Consider the following 17,504-nt stretch of genomic DNA (forward strand, 5'->3'; position numbering starts at 1 on the left):
AAATCAGGTCTGGCAAAACTAGCCAGCATTTCCAGATCGACTACAACTTCCAAACAGTCTTTTAGACAAGATGTGCAGCCTTCAGTTTGCCACAGTCCCCACCACTCCATATTACCTACACTCAAGCAGCGCACTCACATTATCCACCCTTGAGCTGGCAATCTCTTCTCCATAGTCTTGAAAAAAATCAACAGCAAATGCATCGAGCTTAGAAACGCTTTTGCTCCTTCAGTAATTTGATCATAATACTGATTTGTGGAGATGGACTTTGTCATGCCAGCCATTAGGTTCTTTTCCCTTTCTTGGCTCTCAAGGTGGCCTCTCTGTGTACCTTTTCACGTTCTTAAATAAAAATTAAAGAGCTTCCCTGCTCTTAGCCGTTCCTTTATATTCCAGCCTACTCTCTATTCCACTAACCTCTTCTCTTCTCTCCACGGACAGGAAAGGCCTGACTTTTCCTTTGCTTCATCATTTGTTCATTACTTTTGCTCTTTCAGCCACACTTCCTACACCATCTATAGACAGCCCAGCAGAGTGGGTAAGACTCTAGCTCTGGAAGCAGACAAATTCAAATCTCCACCATTTTCTTAGTTTTGGCCTGAGGGAGGTTCCCTAACGTCACTGGGCATCACTTTTCTGAGCTGCAGGTGAGGAGGGTGACAGCCTTACCGTAAGGTTCTTGTGCATGATTCAATCAGCTAATTTAACACGAGGTCTAGCTCAGCAAACTGTAGCTGTTGTTAAATGTGTGCCCTCTCAGACATGCCTACAGCTGGAGACACCTCTTTGTCTCTGTTCCTTCCAGTCACACTCCCTTATTGGGTAACCTGTCCCACCTCTGCAAGGACAGCCTGGAAGGAGGAACAGGTTTTCTTCCACTTGATTAGTTGCAGTGGGTGGGTTGGTTTGTTGTTTTCAATTTCTTCTTATCAGATGCGTCTATGTTCTGCACACCTCTAATGAATGTCCCAGCTTCAAGACAGTAAACTTTAGCTATTAGAAAATTATTAGAAAAGTGTTCGCTCAGTTTACGTTCCTCAATCTCTATTTTTCTTCTTGAGAGTAAATCTTGGTGAGGCATGTTCCGGATGGCTGACACGTGTGTCTACGCAAGGCCTGCAGATCCTGAGCTCGTACAGGCTGGTTCTACGCACTTGGCTGTGTGGGTCCTTTGCTCCAAGAGGCAGGGGCCGTAGCTGCCATAAGAAAAGCAGTATTTCCTGGAGATAGCATTCCATTTCCCATCGAGGGTACAAATGGGTTTTCTTGTTTTCAGGGGGAGTGTGTTTGTTTTTGTTTGTGTTTGTTTCTAGCAATCCCTATAATAATGCTGTGCCTTTTCCTCGCACCAGGATAAGTTCTTCTCTCTGACCCTCGGAGCACTTGATACAGGGTGGACAATACTCACCTCATAACTGGGTTCTGTTTCTCAAACACACATTTCCCAAATCACACCCAAAATCTGCCTGCTACTTTTCCTAGAACTATGAGGTCAAAATAATGTTACAGTAACCCAGTGACACAGTAATTTCTTCATCTACTATTTCATGATCTTCAGAAATGTCTGAATTGGAAAGACAAGTTTGGGCTCCTTCTGCACCATCAAAAGGCAAATTGTGACATGTTCAGCAGCACCGTGGGGGGGAGGGCAAGGAGAGAGGGCACTGGCCCATCCTGTAGGACCAGATGGCCCAGAACCCTGTGTGTGAGCAAAGCTCAGCCCAGCTCTCCGGAATTTCCAGAATCCGCTGAGGCTTGTGATCACTAGTGGGGAGGTATTCCAAATAGAATGGCCCCACAGCACTTTCTGGGTATTTTTTTCAGGATGACTGACAAGAGCTAGCACATTATAAGGAGACATTCACCAGAGTAGTGGGCCTTTCACATGTGTTCATGTCAAGCACTGGACACAATCCCAAAATGTAACAAATGACATTATTAGGAAAATTTTATCTACCTTTCATCCCTCTCTTGCATCCAATAGTTTTTCATTATTAAAAAACAAAAATTATGTTGTAATCCAAAGGCCAAGCCATGGTCAAATGAAAGCCATACAATGTATCTTCAAGATCCAATATCTTTTCTTTGGGTATTTTTCCTTTGGCTCATGCAGTAACCATTCTTTATACCAAAAAAGAAGAAAGAAAGAAAGAAAGAAAGAAAGAAAGAAAGAAAGAAAGAAAGAAAGAAAGAAAGAAAGAAGGAAGGAAGGAAGGAAGGAAGGAAGGAAGGAAGGAAGGAAGGAAGGAAGGAAGGAAGGAAGGAAAGAAGGAAAGAAGGAAAGAAGGAAAGAAGGAAAGAAGGAAAGAAGGAAAGAAGGAAGGAAGAAGGGGCATAATATTTGGGCCCAATTAGAACAATTTTATTTCATGCTTGGCTTTTATATCTGTGGGTTTTCAAATGAGTGGACAACCTCACTTCATTGATTGTCTACTTGACCAGCTTCTTACAGAGAAGCTGAGGGATAAGGGTCACAGTTACTGTCATGGAACAAGGCAAAGAACACACAGAAAAGAGACCCAGATTCTAGTCTAGTTCTTTCACTTTCTATTTGAATGTCCTTAATGAATGTTAACTCCTGGGACTGTTCCCACTCTATTCTAAGCTAAACCACAAATTTCTTTAGTCCACACATTACAAACTGGCTGGCTGCTGCCAAAGATATCCCATGTCAGTGTTTTGCTTGGCCGGCAGAGCATTTTAAAAGTTGGTAAATATTAACTAAAAATCCAAATGTCGAACTCTTCTTGAAAGCTACAAAGCTGGGCAATAATGAACCAACAACGTTCCTGCATGACAACAATTGTCTAAAGCTGAGTAATACTGTCAACTCTAGAGGTGGTGGGCACTTCATAGCGTACCACAGTCTCCATGGCTCCCTATTGCCTGGCACCAGCCCAGCTTTACTCATTTGCATAAGCTACTGGCCCTAATAGGCATATAGTATTTCTACCCTGATTTAGTCATTTATCTGCTACGGGTTCTAAGAGCTCACCATTCAGCCACCTTCTTCTAAACCTGCTTTAATTCTTCAGTTATTCTTATAATGTGAGGCACATAATAGAAGCATTTCCCCATATGTCCCTAATATTAAAAGGCCCACATCAAACTGTTGGCTCATACTGAGTCTGTGAGCACATAAAACCCTGGGTCTCCCTCTCATGAATTATCTCATGAAGTTTACTACAAAACATGGCCTGCTCTGCCCTACAGTTTTTCTAATGAGAACCTATTGCTCTGGCCTGAATTTCTGTATTTTTCAGGGGGATTCTGTGATTATCAAATATGCCATAGTATGAAATCATTAAAAGCTTTAAAACAAGGCCCTAAGCAAGCACAAACTTATTTTATCATCTGAATATGCACAGACTATCTACTGACAAGGAGGTGTCTCTGTCAATAAATGCATTTTGTGATTTTTACTTTTACATGCTTTGGGTTTTTTAACTGCTGAAAAATATGCCTCTAAAGTTTCTTAAAACAAAGGGAGAGGGAAAGGGGGACACCAGCAATAATGTCAACATTAAAATTTTTTAATTAAAAAAAATCCTAAGAATCCTGAAACACTAATCAGAAAGAATATATGCACCCCTATGTTCATAGCAGCACGATTTACAATCTAAGATCTGGCAACAGCCCAAGTGCCCATCAGTAGATGAGTGGATAAAATAGCTGTGGATGGGTGGGTGGGCAGGGAGAGATTAACCAAAGAATTTATATGCATATGTGCATAACCCAAGGACACAGACAATAGTGTGGTAAGGGACTGGGTAGGGGGTGGAAGGGGTCAGTGGAAGAAAAGAGGACATCTGTAATATGTTGAATAATTAAAAAAAAAACAAAAAAACAGCCCAGCTCACATGGCTCAGAGGCTGAGCATCAACCTATAATACAGGAGATCATGGTTCGATTCCCTGTTGGGGCACATGCCTGGGTTGCGGGCTTGATCCCCAGTTGGGGGGGAGGACAGGAGGCAGCCAATCAATGACTTTCTCTCGTCATTGATGTTTCTATCTCTCTCTCCGTTTCTCTCTCTGAAATCAATAAAATCATATTAAAAAAAAAAAAAAAAAAAGCCCTAGCCAGATTGGCTCAGTGGTTAGAGCATTGGCCTGCGGACTGAGGGGTCCCAGGTTCAATTCCGGGGTGAGTGCAGGAGGCAACCAGTTGATGTGTTTTTTTCACATCGATGTTTCTCTCTCTCTCTCTCTCTCTCTCTCCCCCCCCCCACCACCACTCTGAAAAAATACCCTCAGGTGAGGATTAAAAAAAGAATTTTTTTAATTTAAAAAAACAAATAACATCAGTTGGCTATTACCTTGCTGAGAGATACCTTATCGGAGGTGCATTTTATTCAAGAATAACCTGTAAAACCATACACCACTCTCCTTCTATATGTTTTATAAACCACGCTGACACTCTGCTGCACTGTGTACAGAAGGAGTAGATACATTTCGCTTGTACTGAACTTACACATTCTGCATACAAACAAGAGGATGCTAAAACCAACATCAGGCAGCCCTAGTGTTCACAAAATATATTGAAACCATATCACAATCCTCTATTCATTTTCATGTTTTTACATTCTTATATTAGGAATAAGTGGTTATAGATCACTTTCAGAATTTATTGCTCACCCAAAGTGATCCATAGTCATTTATTGTTAATGGCAGAAAGTAAAAAATAAAAAACAAAATAAAATAAATCAGGATAGCAGAGGCAAAATGAAATGCAAAAAGAAAGCCCTGGTCTGTCTTCTTAGTGGTTAGAGCACCCACCCACGCACCAAACGGGCATGGGATCGATTTCCAGTCAAGGGCAAGTACCTGGGTTGCAGGTTTGGGGCGGCGTGGGAGGCAAGCAGTAGATGTGTCTCTCTCACATCAATATTTCCCTCTCTCCCCCCCTTCTCTTTAAAAAAATAAAAAATAAAATTAATGGAAAAAATATCCTGGGGTGAGAATTAACAAACAAGCAAACAAAAATGCAAAAGAAAGAAAAAAAATCCAACCCAGCAGCCAGGCAGCTTGGAGCAGCGCTCGGCCGGGCAGGGGCCGACGCGGGGCCTCCCCGTCCCCTCTCACGCCTTCCCCTCTTGTGTTTAAGATCGGAGCCCAGTGCTACTTGGAATGCTCGGCGCTGACGCAGAAAGGCCTCAAAGCGGTGTTCGACGAAGCCATCCTCACCATCTTCCACCCCAAGAAGAAGCAGCAGCACTGCTCCGAGTGTCACGGCTGCTGCTCGATTATCTGAGGCGCCCTGAGGCCCGCCTCCACCCCATCTCCGGGTGACACTGGCAGCCAGCCTCTGCGACCAAGCCCAAGCCAACGAGGAGGGCATGACCAGAGGGAAGTCCTGCACCCAGAGGCTGCTTCTCCGCCCCTCGAGCCCTGCCCCGCACAGCCCACCCCCAGCCCCGGCCGCGACCTCCCCAGCAGCCCGAGCGTGCACACTGCTCCCTCCAGGGAATGCGGGGCCGGGGCCTCAGCCAGTGACTTTGGCCACGTCGGAAGCAAAGTCAAGGACTGTCTTGCATCCCCCCCTCCATGAACGTGACGCTGATGGGAAATCGCGGCAGGAAAACCAAAAGACGCACTCGGTCCCTGTACTGGTGGCCTTACTTCATGTCTTTTCCAAAACATGGGAATACAGTACTAACCCCTTTTTCTGAGGCGCTGTTCTATGTGTCTTACATGCCTCTGTATTATTTTAAGAAATTTACTAATTTACCAGTTTACCCAAGCCTTACAAATCTATACCAAATTAGCCAAACGGCAAAGTATTTTATACTCATGTCTATCGTCAGACTGTTTCTACCAAAGTGGTCAGAACCAACCCGTACCTCTGAATGCCTGACTCTAAGGAGACACAAGAGAACGTTAAAACTTTTGGAAATTTCAGAGCCTTCATTTTTGAACCTGGTTGAAAGAAAACACTATCTGAATTGTCGCGGGTTCCATTTTTGCCAAAGATTCATCCTGGAAATGCTTACGTTGATAGGGAGCGTTCTTTTTTCTGTATTATATTGTCATGGCAAATTAGGGATGAACTGTGTTTAAGAAAGTAGTATTCTTGCTTTTCAATCAAATTGATTGGGGGAAGAATATGGCAGACTTATCATGTGAAATATTCTTTATTCAGCAAAGTGAACTTTCCTGCTCCCTCCCTTCCCCTTTCTTCCCTTGATTTCACACTTTCTCCCATGCCCAATAAGAACCTGGTCTAAAGGAAGGGCCTGAAAGGGTTAGAATTTAATTGTCCCCAAAAGTTAAGCAAAGTGCCTCAATTTTTCCTCTAGCTCCAACTGAAAGTACAGTTGTCCCCCAACCTTATCTGTGGTTTCCCTTTCTATGGTTTTAGTTACCCACGGTCAATTGTGGTCTGAAAATATTAAATGGAAAATTCCAGAAACAAACAATTCATAAGTTTAAAATCTCACGCTGTTCCGAGTAGTGTGAGGAAATCTTGCACCGTCCACTCTGCCCCTCTCGGAACATGAATCATCCCTTTGTCCAGCGTATCCGCACAGTATATGCCACCTGCCCATTAGCACTTGGTAGGCGTCTCAGTTATCAGATTAACTGCCATGGTGTTGCAGTGCTGTGTTCAAGTAACCATTATTTTACTTAGGAATGGCCTCAAAGCGCAAGAGCAGTGATGCTGGGAATTTGGATATGCAGAGAGAAGCTGTACAGTGCTTCCGTTAAGTGAAAAGGAATGTGTGAATAAGAAAAAAACATAATATATATAGGATTTGGTTTCAGGCATCCACTAGGGTCTTGGAACCTACCCCTGCAGATGTGGGAGACAACTGTGCTTCTCAACTTGCCCCACGGAAGCTCCCATTCTATTTAAATGACATTTTCCAAGTAGAACTGGTACTAAAATGTTGCCTCTCCCTATTTCCCATACTCATTGTCCCAAATGTGTATTCAGGGGCTAGATCTGAGTACTAAGCTCTGGATCCATTTATCCCCCGCTTTTCAAAATGACGTGCCCCATAGAACAGGGACTTTGGCCTTGCGCAAGTAAAAGCCCCTAAGAAGGATTTGGGTCCTTTCTGTGTGACTCTTCCAAACATCCAGGGATCTTTTATCACAGAGTGAGTTACTTCCTAGCTTTTAATTACAGACTGCAGAGGCTTCTAATTAGTCTCATTTGCCTACAATTACCCTAGAAACACCCAGGTAGGCACTTTATTTTTATTCCAATTGCATAAGCGAAGTGCCTCTTTGCAGCATGAAATTACACCAATTTTAGTTAAGAATTTCCAGATTCACACTCCTTTCCTTACAAAAATCCAGTCCTTCTAGTCTCTTCTGCTCCTGGAGGAAGCACATAAAAACAGGAGCTTACAGTGTGGGTCTTTCCTGTTAAGACCTTCTGTGACACCCCCTCAGTGTTTTGGGTTTTATTTGTTTGTGTTTTAGAATTTCTGAAATGTGTTTCCCCTTCTTCCACATTTCAAATTCTATTTCCCTTCTCCCCCATCTAGTTACTAAACATTCTCTTAAATACACACACACACATACACACACACACCCCAAGCTAGAAGAAAACGGGAGTTTTGTAAGTCAAAGCTTGACAAGAAAACAAGGACTTTATACCTTTGTAAATGGAAATCAATCATGTATAAACTTAACTCTGCCAAGGTTATAAATTCATTCTTTACAAACAATAATGAGCATTTAGCCCTGTAATAAACGAAGTGCCATTAGCCAGTTTTGTTACATTATTGCACAGTTACATTTTGCTAGAGGGCCGCTCCTCACTTTTCACTGATGCAGATGAAAATTTGAGAGCAGTATGTTTGCTCGGCCAGAGAGAATTGTCCAGATGTGTGCACTCGACAGGCAAATGGTTCCCTAGGCCATCACCTCCCCAGAAGGCCGCAGGGATGAACTGGGTCACAGCGGGAAGATCACGCTTCTCCCGAACCAGAACCCGGGGAGACGGTTGCGTGTGGGTGCCGCACAGGCTCCTAGAGGTCTAATGAGCTAATGATTGAATAAAATCCTGAAGAACAAAGCAACCTACACGAGTTAATGTCATTACACCAAATTAACCATTTATCCCGTTTCATGGCAAGATATAGTTCGTTTCTTGAAAAAGTGTTTTCCACCACAAGATTGAATACAGTTATATCCTGAACCCAAAGATAAGAAGAGACATAGAAATCTGAAGGAGGGTCCTTTAATGGTCTATGCCATTTTCCAAAGTCAAGAAGGCACAACCCATGTCCATTCTCAGGTAGAGTCTTAACTTTTCAGAGCTAGAAGAGGCCTCAGAAACTATAGTCCAATCCCCTCATTGTACAGATGAGGAAACTCAGCCTAGATGGGTTAAAGAAGACATTTTGAGACAAAGCTGGGACATTCCTCAGCTTTTCTACTTCCCATCCAGTGCCCTCAGACTCCATATCATATCATTATCACACACATTAAGTTGGACTTTTGTAAATATATTACTGGATAGCATCTGTTTTTCCTATAGATCCCAGCCACATTTCAAACACATGACTTAGGTCACTATACATACGATAATCCATCAAACTAGTAATAATCTAGAGACAAGAATTTGATCAGCATATGATGTGCCTGGAATCCACAGTATACAGTGTAATATAATCCAAATTTAATTGCCTAGTATACAGCAATGTAAGCCCACTCTAATAGTCAAATAACTAGTTTGACAGATGGTGTTGTTTTTTCAATCAGACGGTTGGTTGGTTGGTAGAATTAATGGATTATTTGAGCTATTTTAGAAATACAAAAGTACTGAGACACAAGTCAAAGCTATGTCAACAAGAAGAAATCTGGGGTGATTTCTGCCAAGAAAAGTTATACTCAAAGAATAGTTACAGGATAACTACAATAACTATAGCAATCCCAAACCAGGAAGGACTAAACTGAGAAATCAAAAAATAAGTCCCACGCATATGACAAGAAGGGAGTTTTAGTCTCGAGACTTCCATAGCAATATGTCTGATCATGATATGCAAAGAACCATTTGGAAGATTCTGGTCTGTAAGTGCCAGATAAAGTCGATATAACCATACACCATTTTCATAGAACCACCAAGAAGGAAATAAGTCTTAAACAATATTAAAGATACAATCACAACCACACTCACAATTTTAGGATAAAATAAAATAAGTTAAACCCAGAATCTGAAGTAGAAAAAAAGTCATTATTTAGAGCATTAAGTTCTCGTGAGCAATAATCTCTCAAAGTGGAGGGTTTTCAAGAAGAAATATTTGACTTGAGGTAAGTCTAACCATGCAGTATTGCACCATAAAGACAAACTCACCCATGAGATCAAAGTGATGGAAGATCGGAAATTGAGGTTTTGCTTTGAAGGAATGTTTGATACTATAGTGGAGATGATTATCTAGCTATGTATGTCTTTGGTTTAAAATTTTCCCTTATGTTTAGATGCCAGAATGCAAAATGTGCATTCTCTCTCAACAGAAAAAACGGCAGGTCACCAGCTATTCCCTTAAGAATCATTGAGTAGGCTGCCCAAGTACAAATCAGGAAACTCAGCAAAGTTTTCATTTCAAGGACCATTAGGCACACCGAGGAAAAGAGAAGTCAGGGAAACTGAATTTCTTACAAAGGAAGTTAAGTACTTTTTTAAAGGAAACATCTAGAGAATGGAGAGAAAACTAAAACCAAACACAAGGCACAAACACATACCTGACAATTCTCCCAGAGAATTGCTCCTTTCTGCCTGGTCTCTAGAGGCACAGGGACGAAAGGAGGGCTGTCAATGGGAAGAGCATTCCATATTTCTCGGTACATAAGCAGAGTCAACCAACAGAGTTACCTGTGTGATAGTCCTAGATAATTCCACCTCACAGTTCATTAAAAATGGATGAAATGCTGGACAATGCTCTCTGGGTGTGGGAGGTTTGGGGAGGCGGCTCTTTCACAGCAGTGCAGGTCCTCATCCTCGCACTTTCTCTGCTAACATAGAACAGGCAGTCAAGGGAAACATACAGAGAAATATGAGTGAATAAATTATTTTGAAAGTTTCCTTGGGAATGAACATGACTTCAAACCTGAAATGGATGACTTGGGGATATCTGGAAAGACAGTTCTTTGTATGAATGATATTTAGTCCTCTTCAGTGAAATACATCTAAACGGAAAGATTACATTTTAAATGCATGCAGCAATGATGGAGTACAAAAATACAAGACAAAGCAACAATTCATGGTGCCACCATGGTCAACAAAGACCAGAGAGGAGATTAAAGTGCCAAGCTCTACACGGAGGTACTCCAGGCATCGAAGGCTTGGCCTGCGCCTCCCAGAGCTCTCTGGGTTGGGGCAGCAATGAATCAAGGAGGGTTTGGCTCATCTCTGAATTAGTGGGATGCAAGTTCAACAACAGTTCTTGGCTTTCAACTTTAACTGCAGGAAATGAGAGGAAGAGATGCATGATTAATCTTGGTCACAATCTCTTTTTTTCTCCTTAGGGAATATTATATTACAACCCAGAGTTGTTTCGTGCATGTGTTTTAAGACATGTTCTACCCTGGTAATTTTATTTTGTTCTGAGTTCTGTGGTGACTCAGAAACTTCATAATACTCTCTAGCTGAAGTAATTTTTTTTTGTGTTTTCTGCCATGTCCTCTAAGCCTTCCAGTACATGCAGTTATCTTTGATTGATCAACAGATTCTGATCAGTATTTTAGGGGATACAATGTCTGGGGCAATCTGAGGAGGGGGTCCCCAAGGCCCAAAACTGAGTCCCACCTAAAAGCCATCATAGCACACACAGCTTCCAGGGACCCTATACAAGTCAGTTTTTTGAGTTTATGTTAATTCTTTGCAGAAATAATAACTCTCTCATGGCAGGGCGCTGTGTTTCTGGCAGCTTTGTAAATACACACCTAAAAGTATCACCAACTACCATTTTTAAAATCAATTTTTTTTAAGGAGTTGGATTTTTTTTTTCTCCCTAGAGGAGCCCTGGACCAGAAGGTTCATAAATTCTACATTCTTCTCATCGCCTGACTTAAATTGTTTTTTGTTCCAAGTAATTGCTGTTTAAGGACCTCTCAGCAGAATTTTATCTCAACAGAAACAGTCCCTGTGTCTCCCGTGTAATCTCCGCAGAGGGGATGCTACGCCCAGGGAAGGGCGGCTTTCTTGCAGTCTGCTTCTGATGCAATGACTGTTCTATGTACACTTACCATAATTAATGGAATATTATTTTATTCACTCTTTAACCTTGCAATTTGTTTTGTGTCATATTCTGACTTTTAAATCCTTAGTCTTTTCCCCTATTCTCACTTCTGGGTCATCTGAGGGTGTCTCCAGCAGCCACGCAAGGAAACTGCCTTCCCCAGGCTCCTGTTGGGATGAGAACACTGACGAGCCCTTTGCTACTCAAGGTGTGGTCCAGGCACCAACAGCATGAGCACTCCCTGGGAGCCAGTCAGGACTACAGAACCCCAGGCCCGGTCCAGACCTAATGAATCCAAACCCGCATTTTTATAAGCCCCCCCCAGGTGATTCGTGTACACAGTAAGATCAGAGAGTACTGATCTACGAGACCGCCAAGTCTGTCATCAGCCTTTACACCCAGGCACGTAGCTGCCTAATGAATAACTATCAGCTTCGCTTGCCTCTCAGACACCACCTTTTGGGCATTCCTTAGGCTAATATTTGTTCACATTTACTAGATGGATAAAAAGATGTCCTTTCTTTTCTTGTCATGAGCTGCCCAGCTGCAGAAAAGGAAAAGGCATATTTCGTAATCGAAAGAGAAAAGCAGCATCTGGTTTGGAAGAGCTGCTAACTCTGAGGTGCTGCAGCTCTGAAAGTCTCTCGGGTGTTTATAAAGGGGGGGAAATGCCCCATAGAATGATTTTCCATGAAGAAATAAGAGAGATTCATATCACATGAAGCTATAAAATGTAGGTAAAACAAATTTCTGAGGCATGAAACTTCCGGTGAAGTGTCGTTAAGACACAGTGCCCTAGACGCCAGAATAAAGCTTAACAGAGCAATTCGTGCGCTCTGCAGGGCGCTCCACGGGGCTCTGCTCGCGCTGCCCTGAGCAAGGCCAGAGTTGCATTCACTCACCGACGGCTTTTAACAAACACCACGGGGAACCAGGTTTGTTCTCCCCGCCCACACTCCACCTTGTGTACAAGAGCCCTTTAAAAAATGCACACACACACACACACGCACACACACACGCACACACACACACACGCACACACACACACACACACACGCACACACACACACACACACACTGAAACCTCTCATCTAATTCAAGTCCCACTGTTGCTAAAGGAGTTCTGAAGACAAATCATACCTATGGCCCAACAAATAAGCAGGAGCACAGGGATTGCGCTTCCTCTGTACCTGAAAATGGCAGAATAAGGACCTGATGCCATTGTGCTCACACGGTCCTGTCGTCCTGTCGGCGTCCCCTCCTCTGTAAAGGGCCACCTGCTGCTTCCTGCAGCAGGCCTCCCTTGGCGCTGTTGATGGTTCTGACTTGGGTCGTTTCAATCAGGTACCTGCCTGCTCTGGGCTGCAGGAACCCTCTTGTGTCCAAGATACCGTTACAATGAAAACCTTTTCAACGGGGAGCACTTTTACATCTGGGAGCAGCTTGGCTCCCCAAAGTGCCAGCATTCTTCAAAGAGTTTGGTCAAATCCAAAAACAGAGCCTTACCAAAGGCCATCTGCATTACTGCACATGCATCCCTGAGTTCTTGCTCATAATCACTGGTCAAGCTGCCAAAAAGTGTCTCCTACCCGGGGACTGCCTGTCCTACAGCCGCGGGCCCTGCACACCCACGCATTTGCCTTCCTCCCCAGGCCCTAGGGTGAGGCCTGCTTTACCTTCTTCATTAGAAACAAACAGGGCAAGACAACTGGCATCAATAATCAATCTCTTCAAGAACCCGTCTAGTTGTCATTTTTAAATGCTTGCTTCACCATCCCTTACTACAACAGTAGCATGAAATCCCAGTCCAAGATACCTGAGAGCCCCTCTTCACTTGAATAAAAACCTTTCTACTGGACGAAGCACATTGAAATAATTAAGTGTTAAAGACGAAGAAACCCCCTGATCGGGGCCTACTGGCTTCTCTCCCTCCACCTGTCTGCAGCTTCCAGCTCAGAGGCTGGCATGAGTGAACCGATGCTACATTAGTTCCTTTTGGCTGTGTCCCAAAGTTGGCTCGGTTTTGTTAACGCTGAAATTTGCAGCCGACTTCAGCTGGACTCTGTTTCTCATTAACTGGTGCTTATGTTTCAATGGGGACGTGTTTCAGCGTTAGCTTCTGAGCTTACAAAGCAGGAGCCCAAAGCTGAACAAAATCTTCCACTTAAAAACATTCCCAACATATTTTAAAATGCTCGATGTCTTAATTCCGCTCAGTAATGTTGGTCCCCTAAAATATTTTTATTTTGATATGCAAATTCCAAGAGGGAAATGGAAGATGGAGGTTAAACAGTCTAGAAGCTGAGATCACCTTCCTTTGCGGTGCAGCAGACATCTCAGGACTCTGCATGAGCAGCACCCTGAGGCCAAGAAGCGTGAGCTGTCCATGCGTTTCCAGTAAAAGAACCTGCAAATGGACAGGATTAAATTTCTATTTTCAGTGCATAATTCTGCATGTATACTTCCTCAACATAGTGACCTTTTATGATGCACCTATGTCATATATTATGTGTATATGGTATATTTTAAGTGAATAGATGCTCTTTCAAATGATTTTAAATTGTATAAAGTTATTTGCAACTCGGGGATATGTACATTTATTCCTTGTTGGAAATCCTATGTTCAACATCACCAAAACAAAAAAGTTACCATTCTCATTTTGGTAATATTGATATTCTTTGCAAAAGCAAAATGTTTTTTTCTCTTTTGGGGAATGTTCTTTGGTCGGTCAGTCAGTTGGTTGGTTGGCTTTTATGAAGTGGTTGTATTTTGGGTTTGAATGACTTTCCAGAAGCCCCAAATTTTAACAATCAAGGTCAAAGCATGTAATTGGTTCTGTATATCAGGAAGCCTTTTTGTTAACTCAATTACCCAGAATGCTAAAGAAATGGCTCAGCCAGAGGAACTTAGAGTCAAGTAGAAAGCCCAAAAAGCTAGGAACTGCTTACATTACTCCTCACAGTGAGGACCTGGAACTGAGGATAGAAAATCCCTCAAGTTCTTCACCATTAGCGACAAGTCCCTGCCTCACCTGCCGATGACAGTGCTTTGCACGTGCCCCTCTTCTTCTCACCCTTCCCTTTTTCTTGTTCCTTTAAGAGCCATCACCTCCTTAAGAGCTTTAGCACCCCCTTTAGATACTCCAGGATCACGACAACTAGCCATTAAGCCTAGATCTCCATTCGTTTCAGCCAATGGAGCTAATAAACCCAGAAGCAGAATGAGCTGTGAGAATCTATATTCTTCATTCAAAAATGCTCTCATGAGGGAAGGGGGACGGGAATCCAGAAAATTCACCTTCTCCTTACCTGTGGTTAATTGCAAAATAAACATATTTCCAAGAGTAAAGAGCTGCTGAGAGTCCACTTTATCCAGAGCTCCCTAAAAGCGCTGGACCATCATTGCCCTGCGCCTAGTTTCCCCATTCCCCGGGAAACCTTCATCTCAGCAGCAGTCTCCGAGTTGCTTTGAGGCTCCGCCCCCTTCTCCCTCAGTCTCTCCTGATGCAAGCTTCAATCTGAGCAACAGTAAAGCATTGTCTTCCTAGAGGTTACGCAGGAAACTAGAGAAAAACTGCAATTTCCATAAAACAACCCAAGTCTGCAGTGAGCCACCTCCTGAAGAAACTGCAGACTTGCTGATCAATGGTGAGAGAGTCTGACATCAGTAAATGTAAAGACTACTCGGGGCAGGAATGACTTGAAAGGAGCTCTGCAAAAAGGCATCGTGCTCCCATAGGGAGGGTTTGGTTCTGGGTCAGAGAAACCTGGCACGTGCTGTCTATCAGCTCTGTTCTGGGGCAAGTTACTTGACCTTTCTCAGCTTTGGCTTCATCATCTGGAGAAGGGTAATAACAATGCCTATGAGTGTGGCCGACGCAAGGATTACAAAAAAGTAATATAAAGCGTCCTGCTTATAGTCAGAAAGCCATAAAAGGTAGCAATACTTATATCTTTATGTCCCAAGTACAGTGCTTTGCACAAAGTTGGAGTTAATAAATACTTGTGGAAGTGAGGGAAGCGAGAGAGAGGAAGAGGGAGGAAAGGGGAAGAGAGAAATTTGAAAAGATTCAAGATTCGACACTGACAGAGATAGTCTCCTCCTTTGAATAACTTTTCTGATTATAATAGGTATTTGCTGTAGAAGTGTTTTAAACACCATGGCCTGGGAACAGCTCCACAGATCCTGCAGATCTAAGTCCTCTGGTTGCCATGAGTTTGCGGCCTGGTACAGCAATCGTGCACCTTGTCGACTGCAGCTACATGTCACCACCCGGTCTCTGCTCTTCCAGAACCCCGCTCACTTCCCCTGACACCGAGAAGCTCAGTTTCACGGCAGTTTCTCCTGCCATTGACCCTAGTCTACAAAGGACAGCCACCGTCCAGCTCTCCTATGATGCAGGCGCCCCTCACCGTGACATTGCTTTACCGAAGGGGGTGTCCACAGAGCCCGCCAGGGGAATGTAGCCAGCTGGCGAGTTCTCTGGTCTCACGTAGTAAATCCATTCTAGAAGACTTACCTTTCTGAGCCTTTTGTCCTCAAATACTCTTCTAGGGCAGTTCTGGCGTCTTCCCTTCATTAACGTAAGCCACCTGTTTCCCCAAGCTTTAAGGAGTCATCCAATAGCACATAGGGACAGATCCAGGTGTCCTTGTGAGGATGTTAGATCCTGAGCCATGGGAGAATGTCCCCATGAGAATAAACTCTTATCCAGTCTTATATTCTGCCATCCTCCCCCTCTCATCCAGCCAGACACCCTTAGATCCCTTCCCAAGCTCGCTCTTCCAACCCCCGTTTGCACCAGTCAAGCTGAGAGGCGGCCTCAGTAGAGAATCTCATTTCCCCCACCACAGGGAAAGTCCTTCCCCAGCCAGGTCATCCTGAGACTTAACCCTAATTGTCTAAGTAGAACCCACGGGGATTGTGGGCAGTGTTTGAGGAGGGCAAGTATTACCACCTCAGCATCCCAGTCCCTGAGCAGCAATCCCAACTTTTGCTTTACTGTTTTCATGAGGACTCACTGATCATTCACTCAAGGAGGACTCTTGGCTCCCAGCTGCGATGCGCCAGGGGTGGGAACACAGATGGAGCCATTCTGGGGACTCGTGATACCCAGCCAGCTCTGTGTCCCTTACGAAACATGACATCCTAAATTAATGTGTAAGTAAAAATAACCTTGTGATTCATTCTAAAGCGGGCTTGTTATTGCCATCCCAGTTGTATTAAAAACTATTTTTGAAAGTTTTCACGAATTCAAAAGACAGAAGACATGCTTTATTTGCAGTAATAAGATTCTCCTGGTATATTGTAGAAAAGGAACAAGGTTAATTTCAACCTGCAAAATGTCAGAATTAAAGACACTTGCAAAGCATTAGAGTTTTAAAAAAGAGTCACAGAGAACCAGCTGCATTAAGGCTTTAGAGAGGGCAATAGCTAGACAATCACAGAGTTTCCCCGAGCCAGCAATGCAGTCTTACCCCTTACAATCATGTAAAATTTCTGAGTTTAAAAAAATTACAATTTCAATTTAAAATATGCTCAACAGGAAAGAATATTCGTGATTAATCATTTTGGGCATAGCTTTGGGAGAGCATCCATGAGTCTAAAAATCATGAGTTTAATTTTGTACGTTTTTAAGTGTAAATGATAGCTGTAACTACCCTATTTTTTTCAGAGATTTTTATTTAAAAGGGACCTCTTTATTAAGGATCTTTGGGGACTTAGGGAATTTTGCTTGGAAAAAGAATCACCCAAATCCTGATTCCTTTCCTTTGAGCTACCATTTCCCTACCTTTTTAAAATCTGAGCAGTCTCTAGTTCTTGTGTAGCTAATTGCTCAGTTAAAAGGAGAAGGGAGTACTTTCTCTGAGGAAGCTTGCAGTGGGATTTGGGGATTGGGCATGAGAACTAAAGCATTGGTGTTATTGACTTCTGGCCCTTTGGTCATAAATCTAGCTGGAGATCAGTCATGAAGGGGAACATGAGAATTTAAAGACTTCCGAGCCCCATTTCCAAATTATGCCCACGCTGTACAAATTATGTTCTGAGCTTCAAGGTAGAGAAAAATTAATTTGCAGGTGTATGAACCAGAGAAATTATTTTTGTGAAGGCACAAATACCGTTTTGCATTATTGGCCGTATGCTGCCTCTGGGTCAGGTGCCTGAGCTGTTCTAAGGGAGACAAGTAACCTCCTCCACAGATGTGGCCCAAATTAAAGTCCTTGAATGGGGGTAAGAGCTGCTCGTGCTGCCCGTGGGGTGGGTCTGTGAGGCTCAAGGTGCCATCTGCGTTCCGCAGGCCACGCCAGCT

General features: G+C 43.2%; 1 protein-coding gene across 1 annotated transcript in view; it reads left to right on the top strand.

The window, feature by feature from the left end:
• The window catches only part of RHOJ (ras homolog family member J), a 73,108-nt gene extending 65,391 nt beyond the window's left edge, over nucleotides 1–7,717 (top strand). Inside the window, exon 5 of the mRNA XM_081131808.1 lies at nucleotides 5,107–7,717. Coding sequence (XP_080987934.1) covers nucleotides 5,107–5,253 — 147 coding nt within the window. The 3' untranslated portion in view covers nucleotides 5,254–7,717. The remainder of the gene's footprint in view (nucleotides 1–5,106) is intronic.
• Nucleotides 7,718–17,504: the final 9,787 nt, after the last annotated feature.

Source organism: Miniopterus schreibersii (genome assembly GCF_964146895.1).
Source record: "Miniopterus schreibersii genome assembly, chromosome: 1".
Classification (NCBI taxonomy): Eukaryota; Metazoa; Chordata; class Mammalia; order Chiroptera; family Miniopteridae; genus Miniopterus; species Miniopterus schreibersii.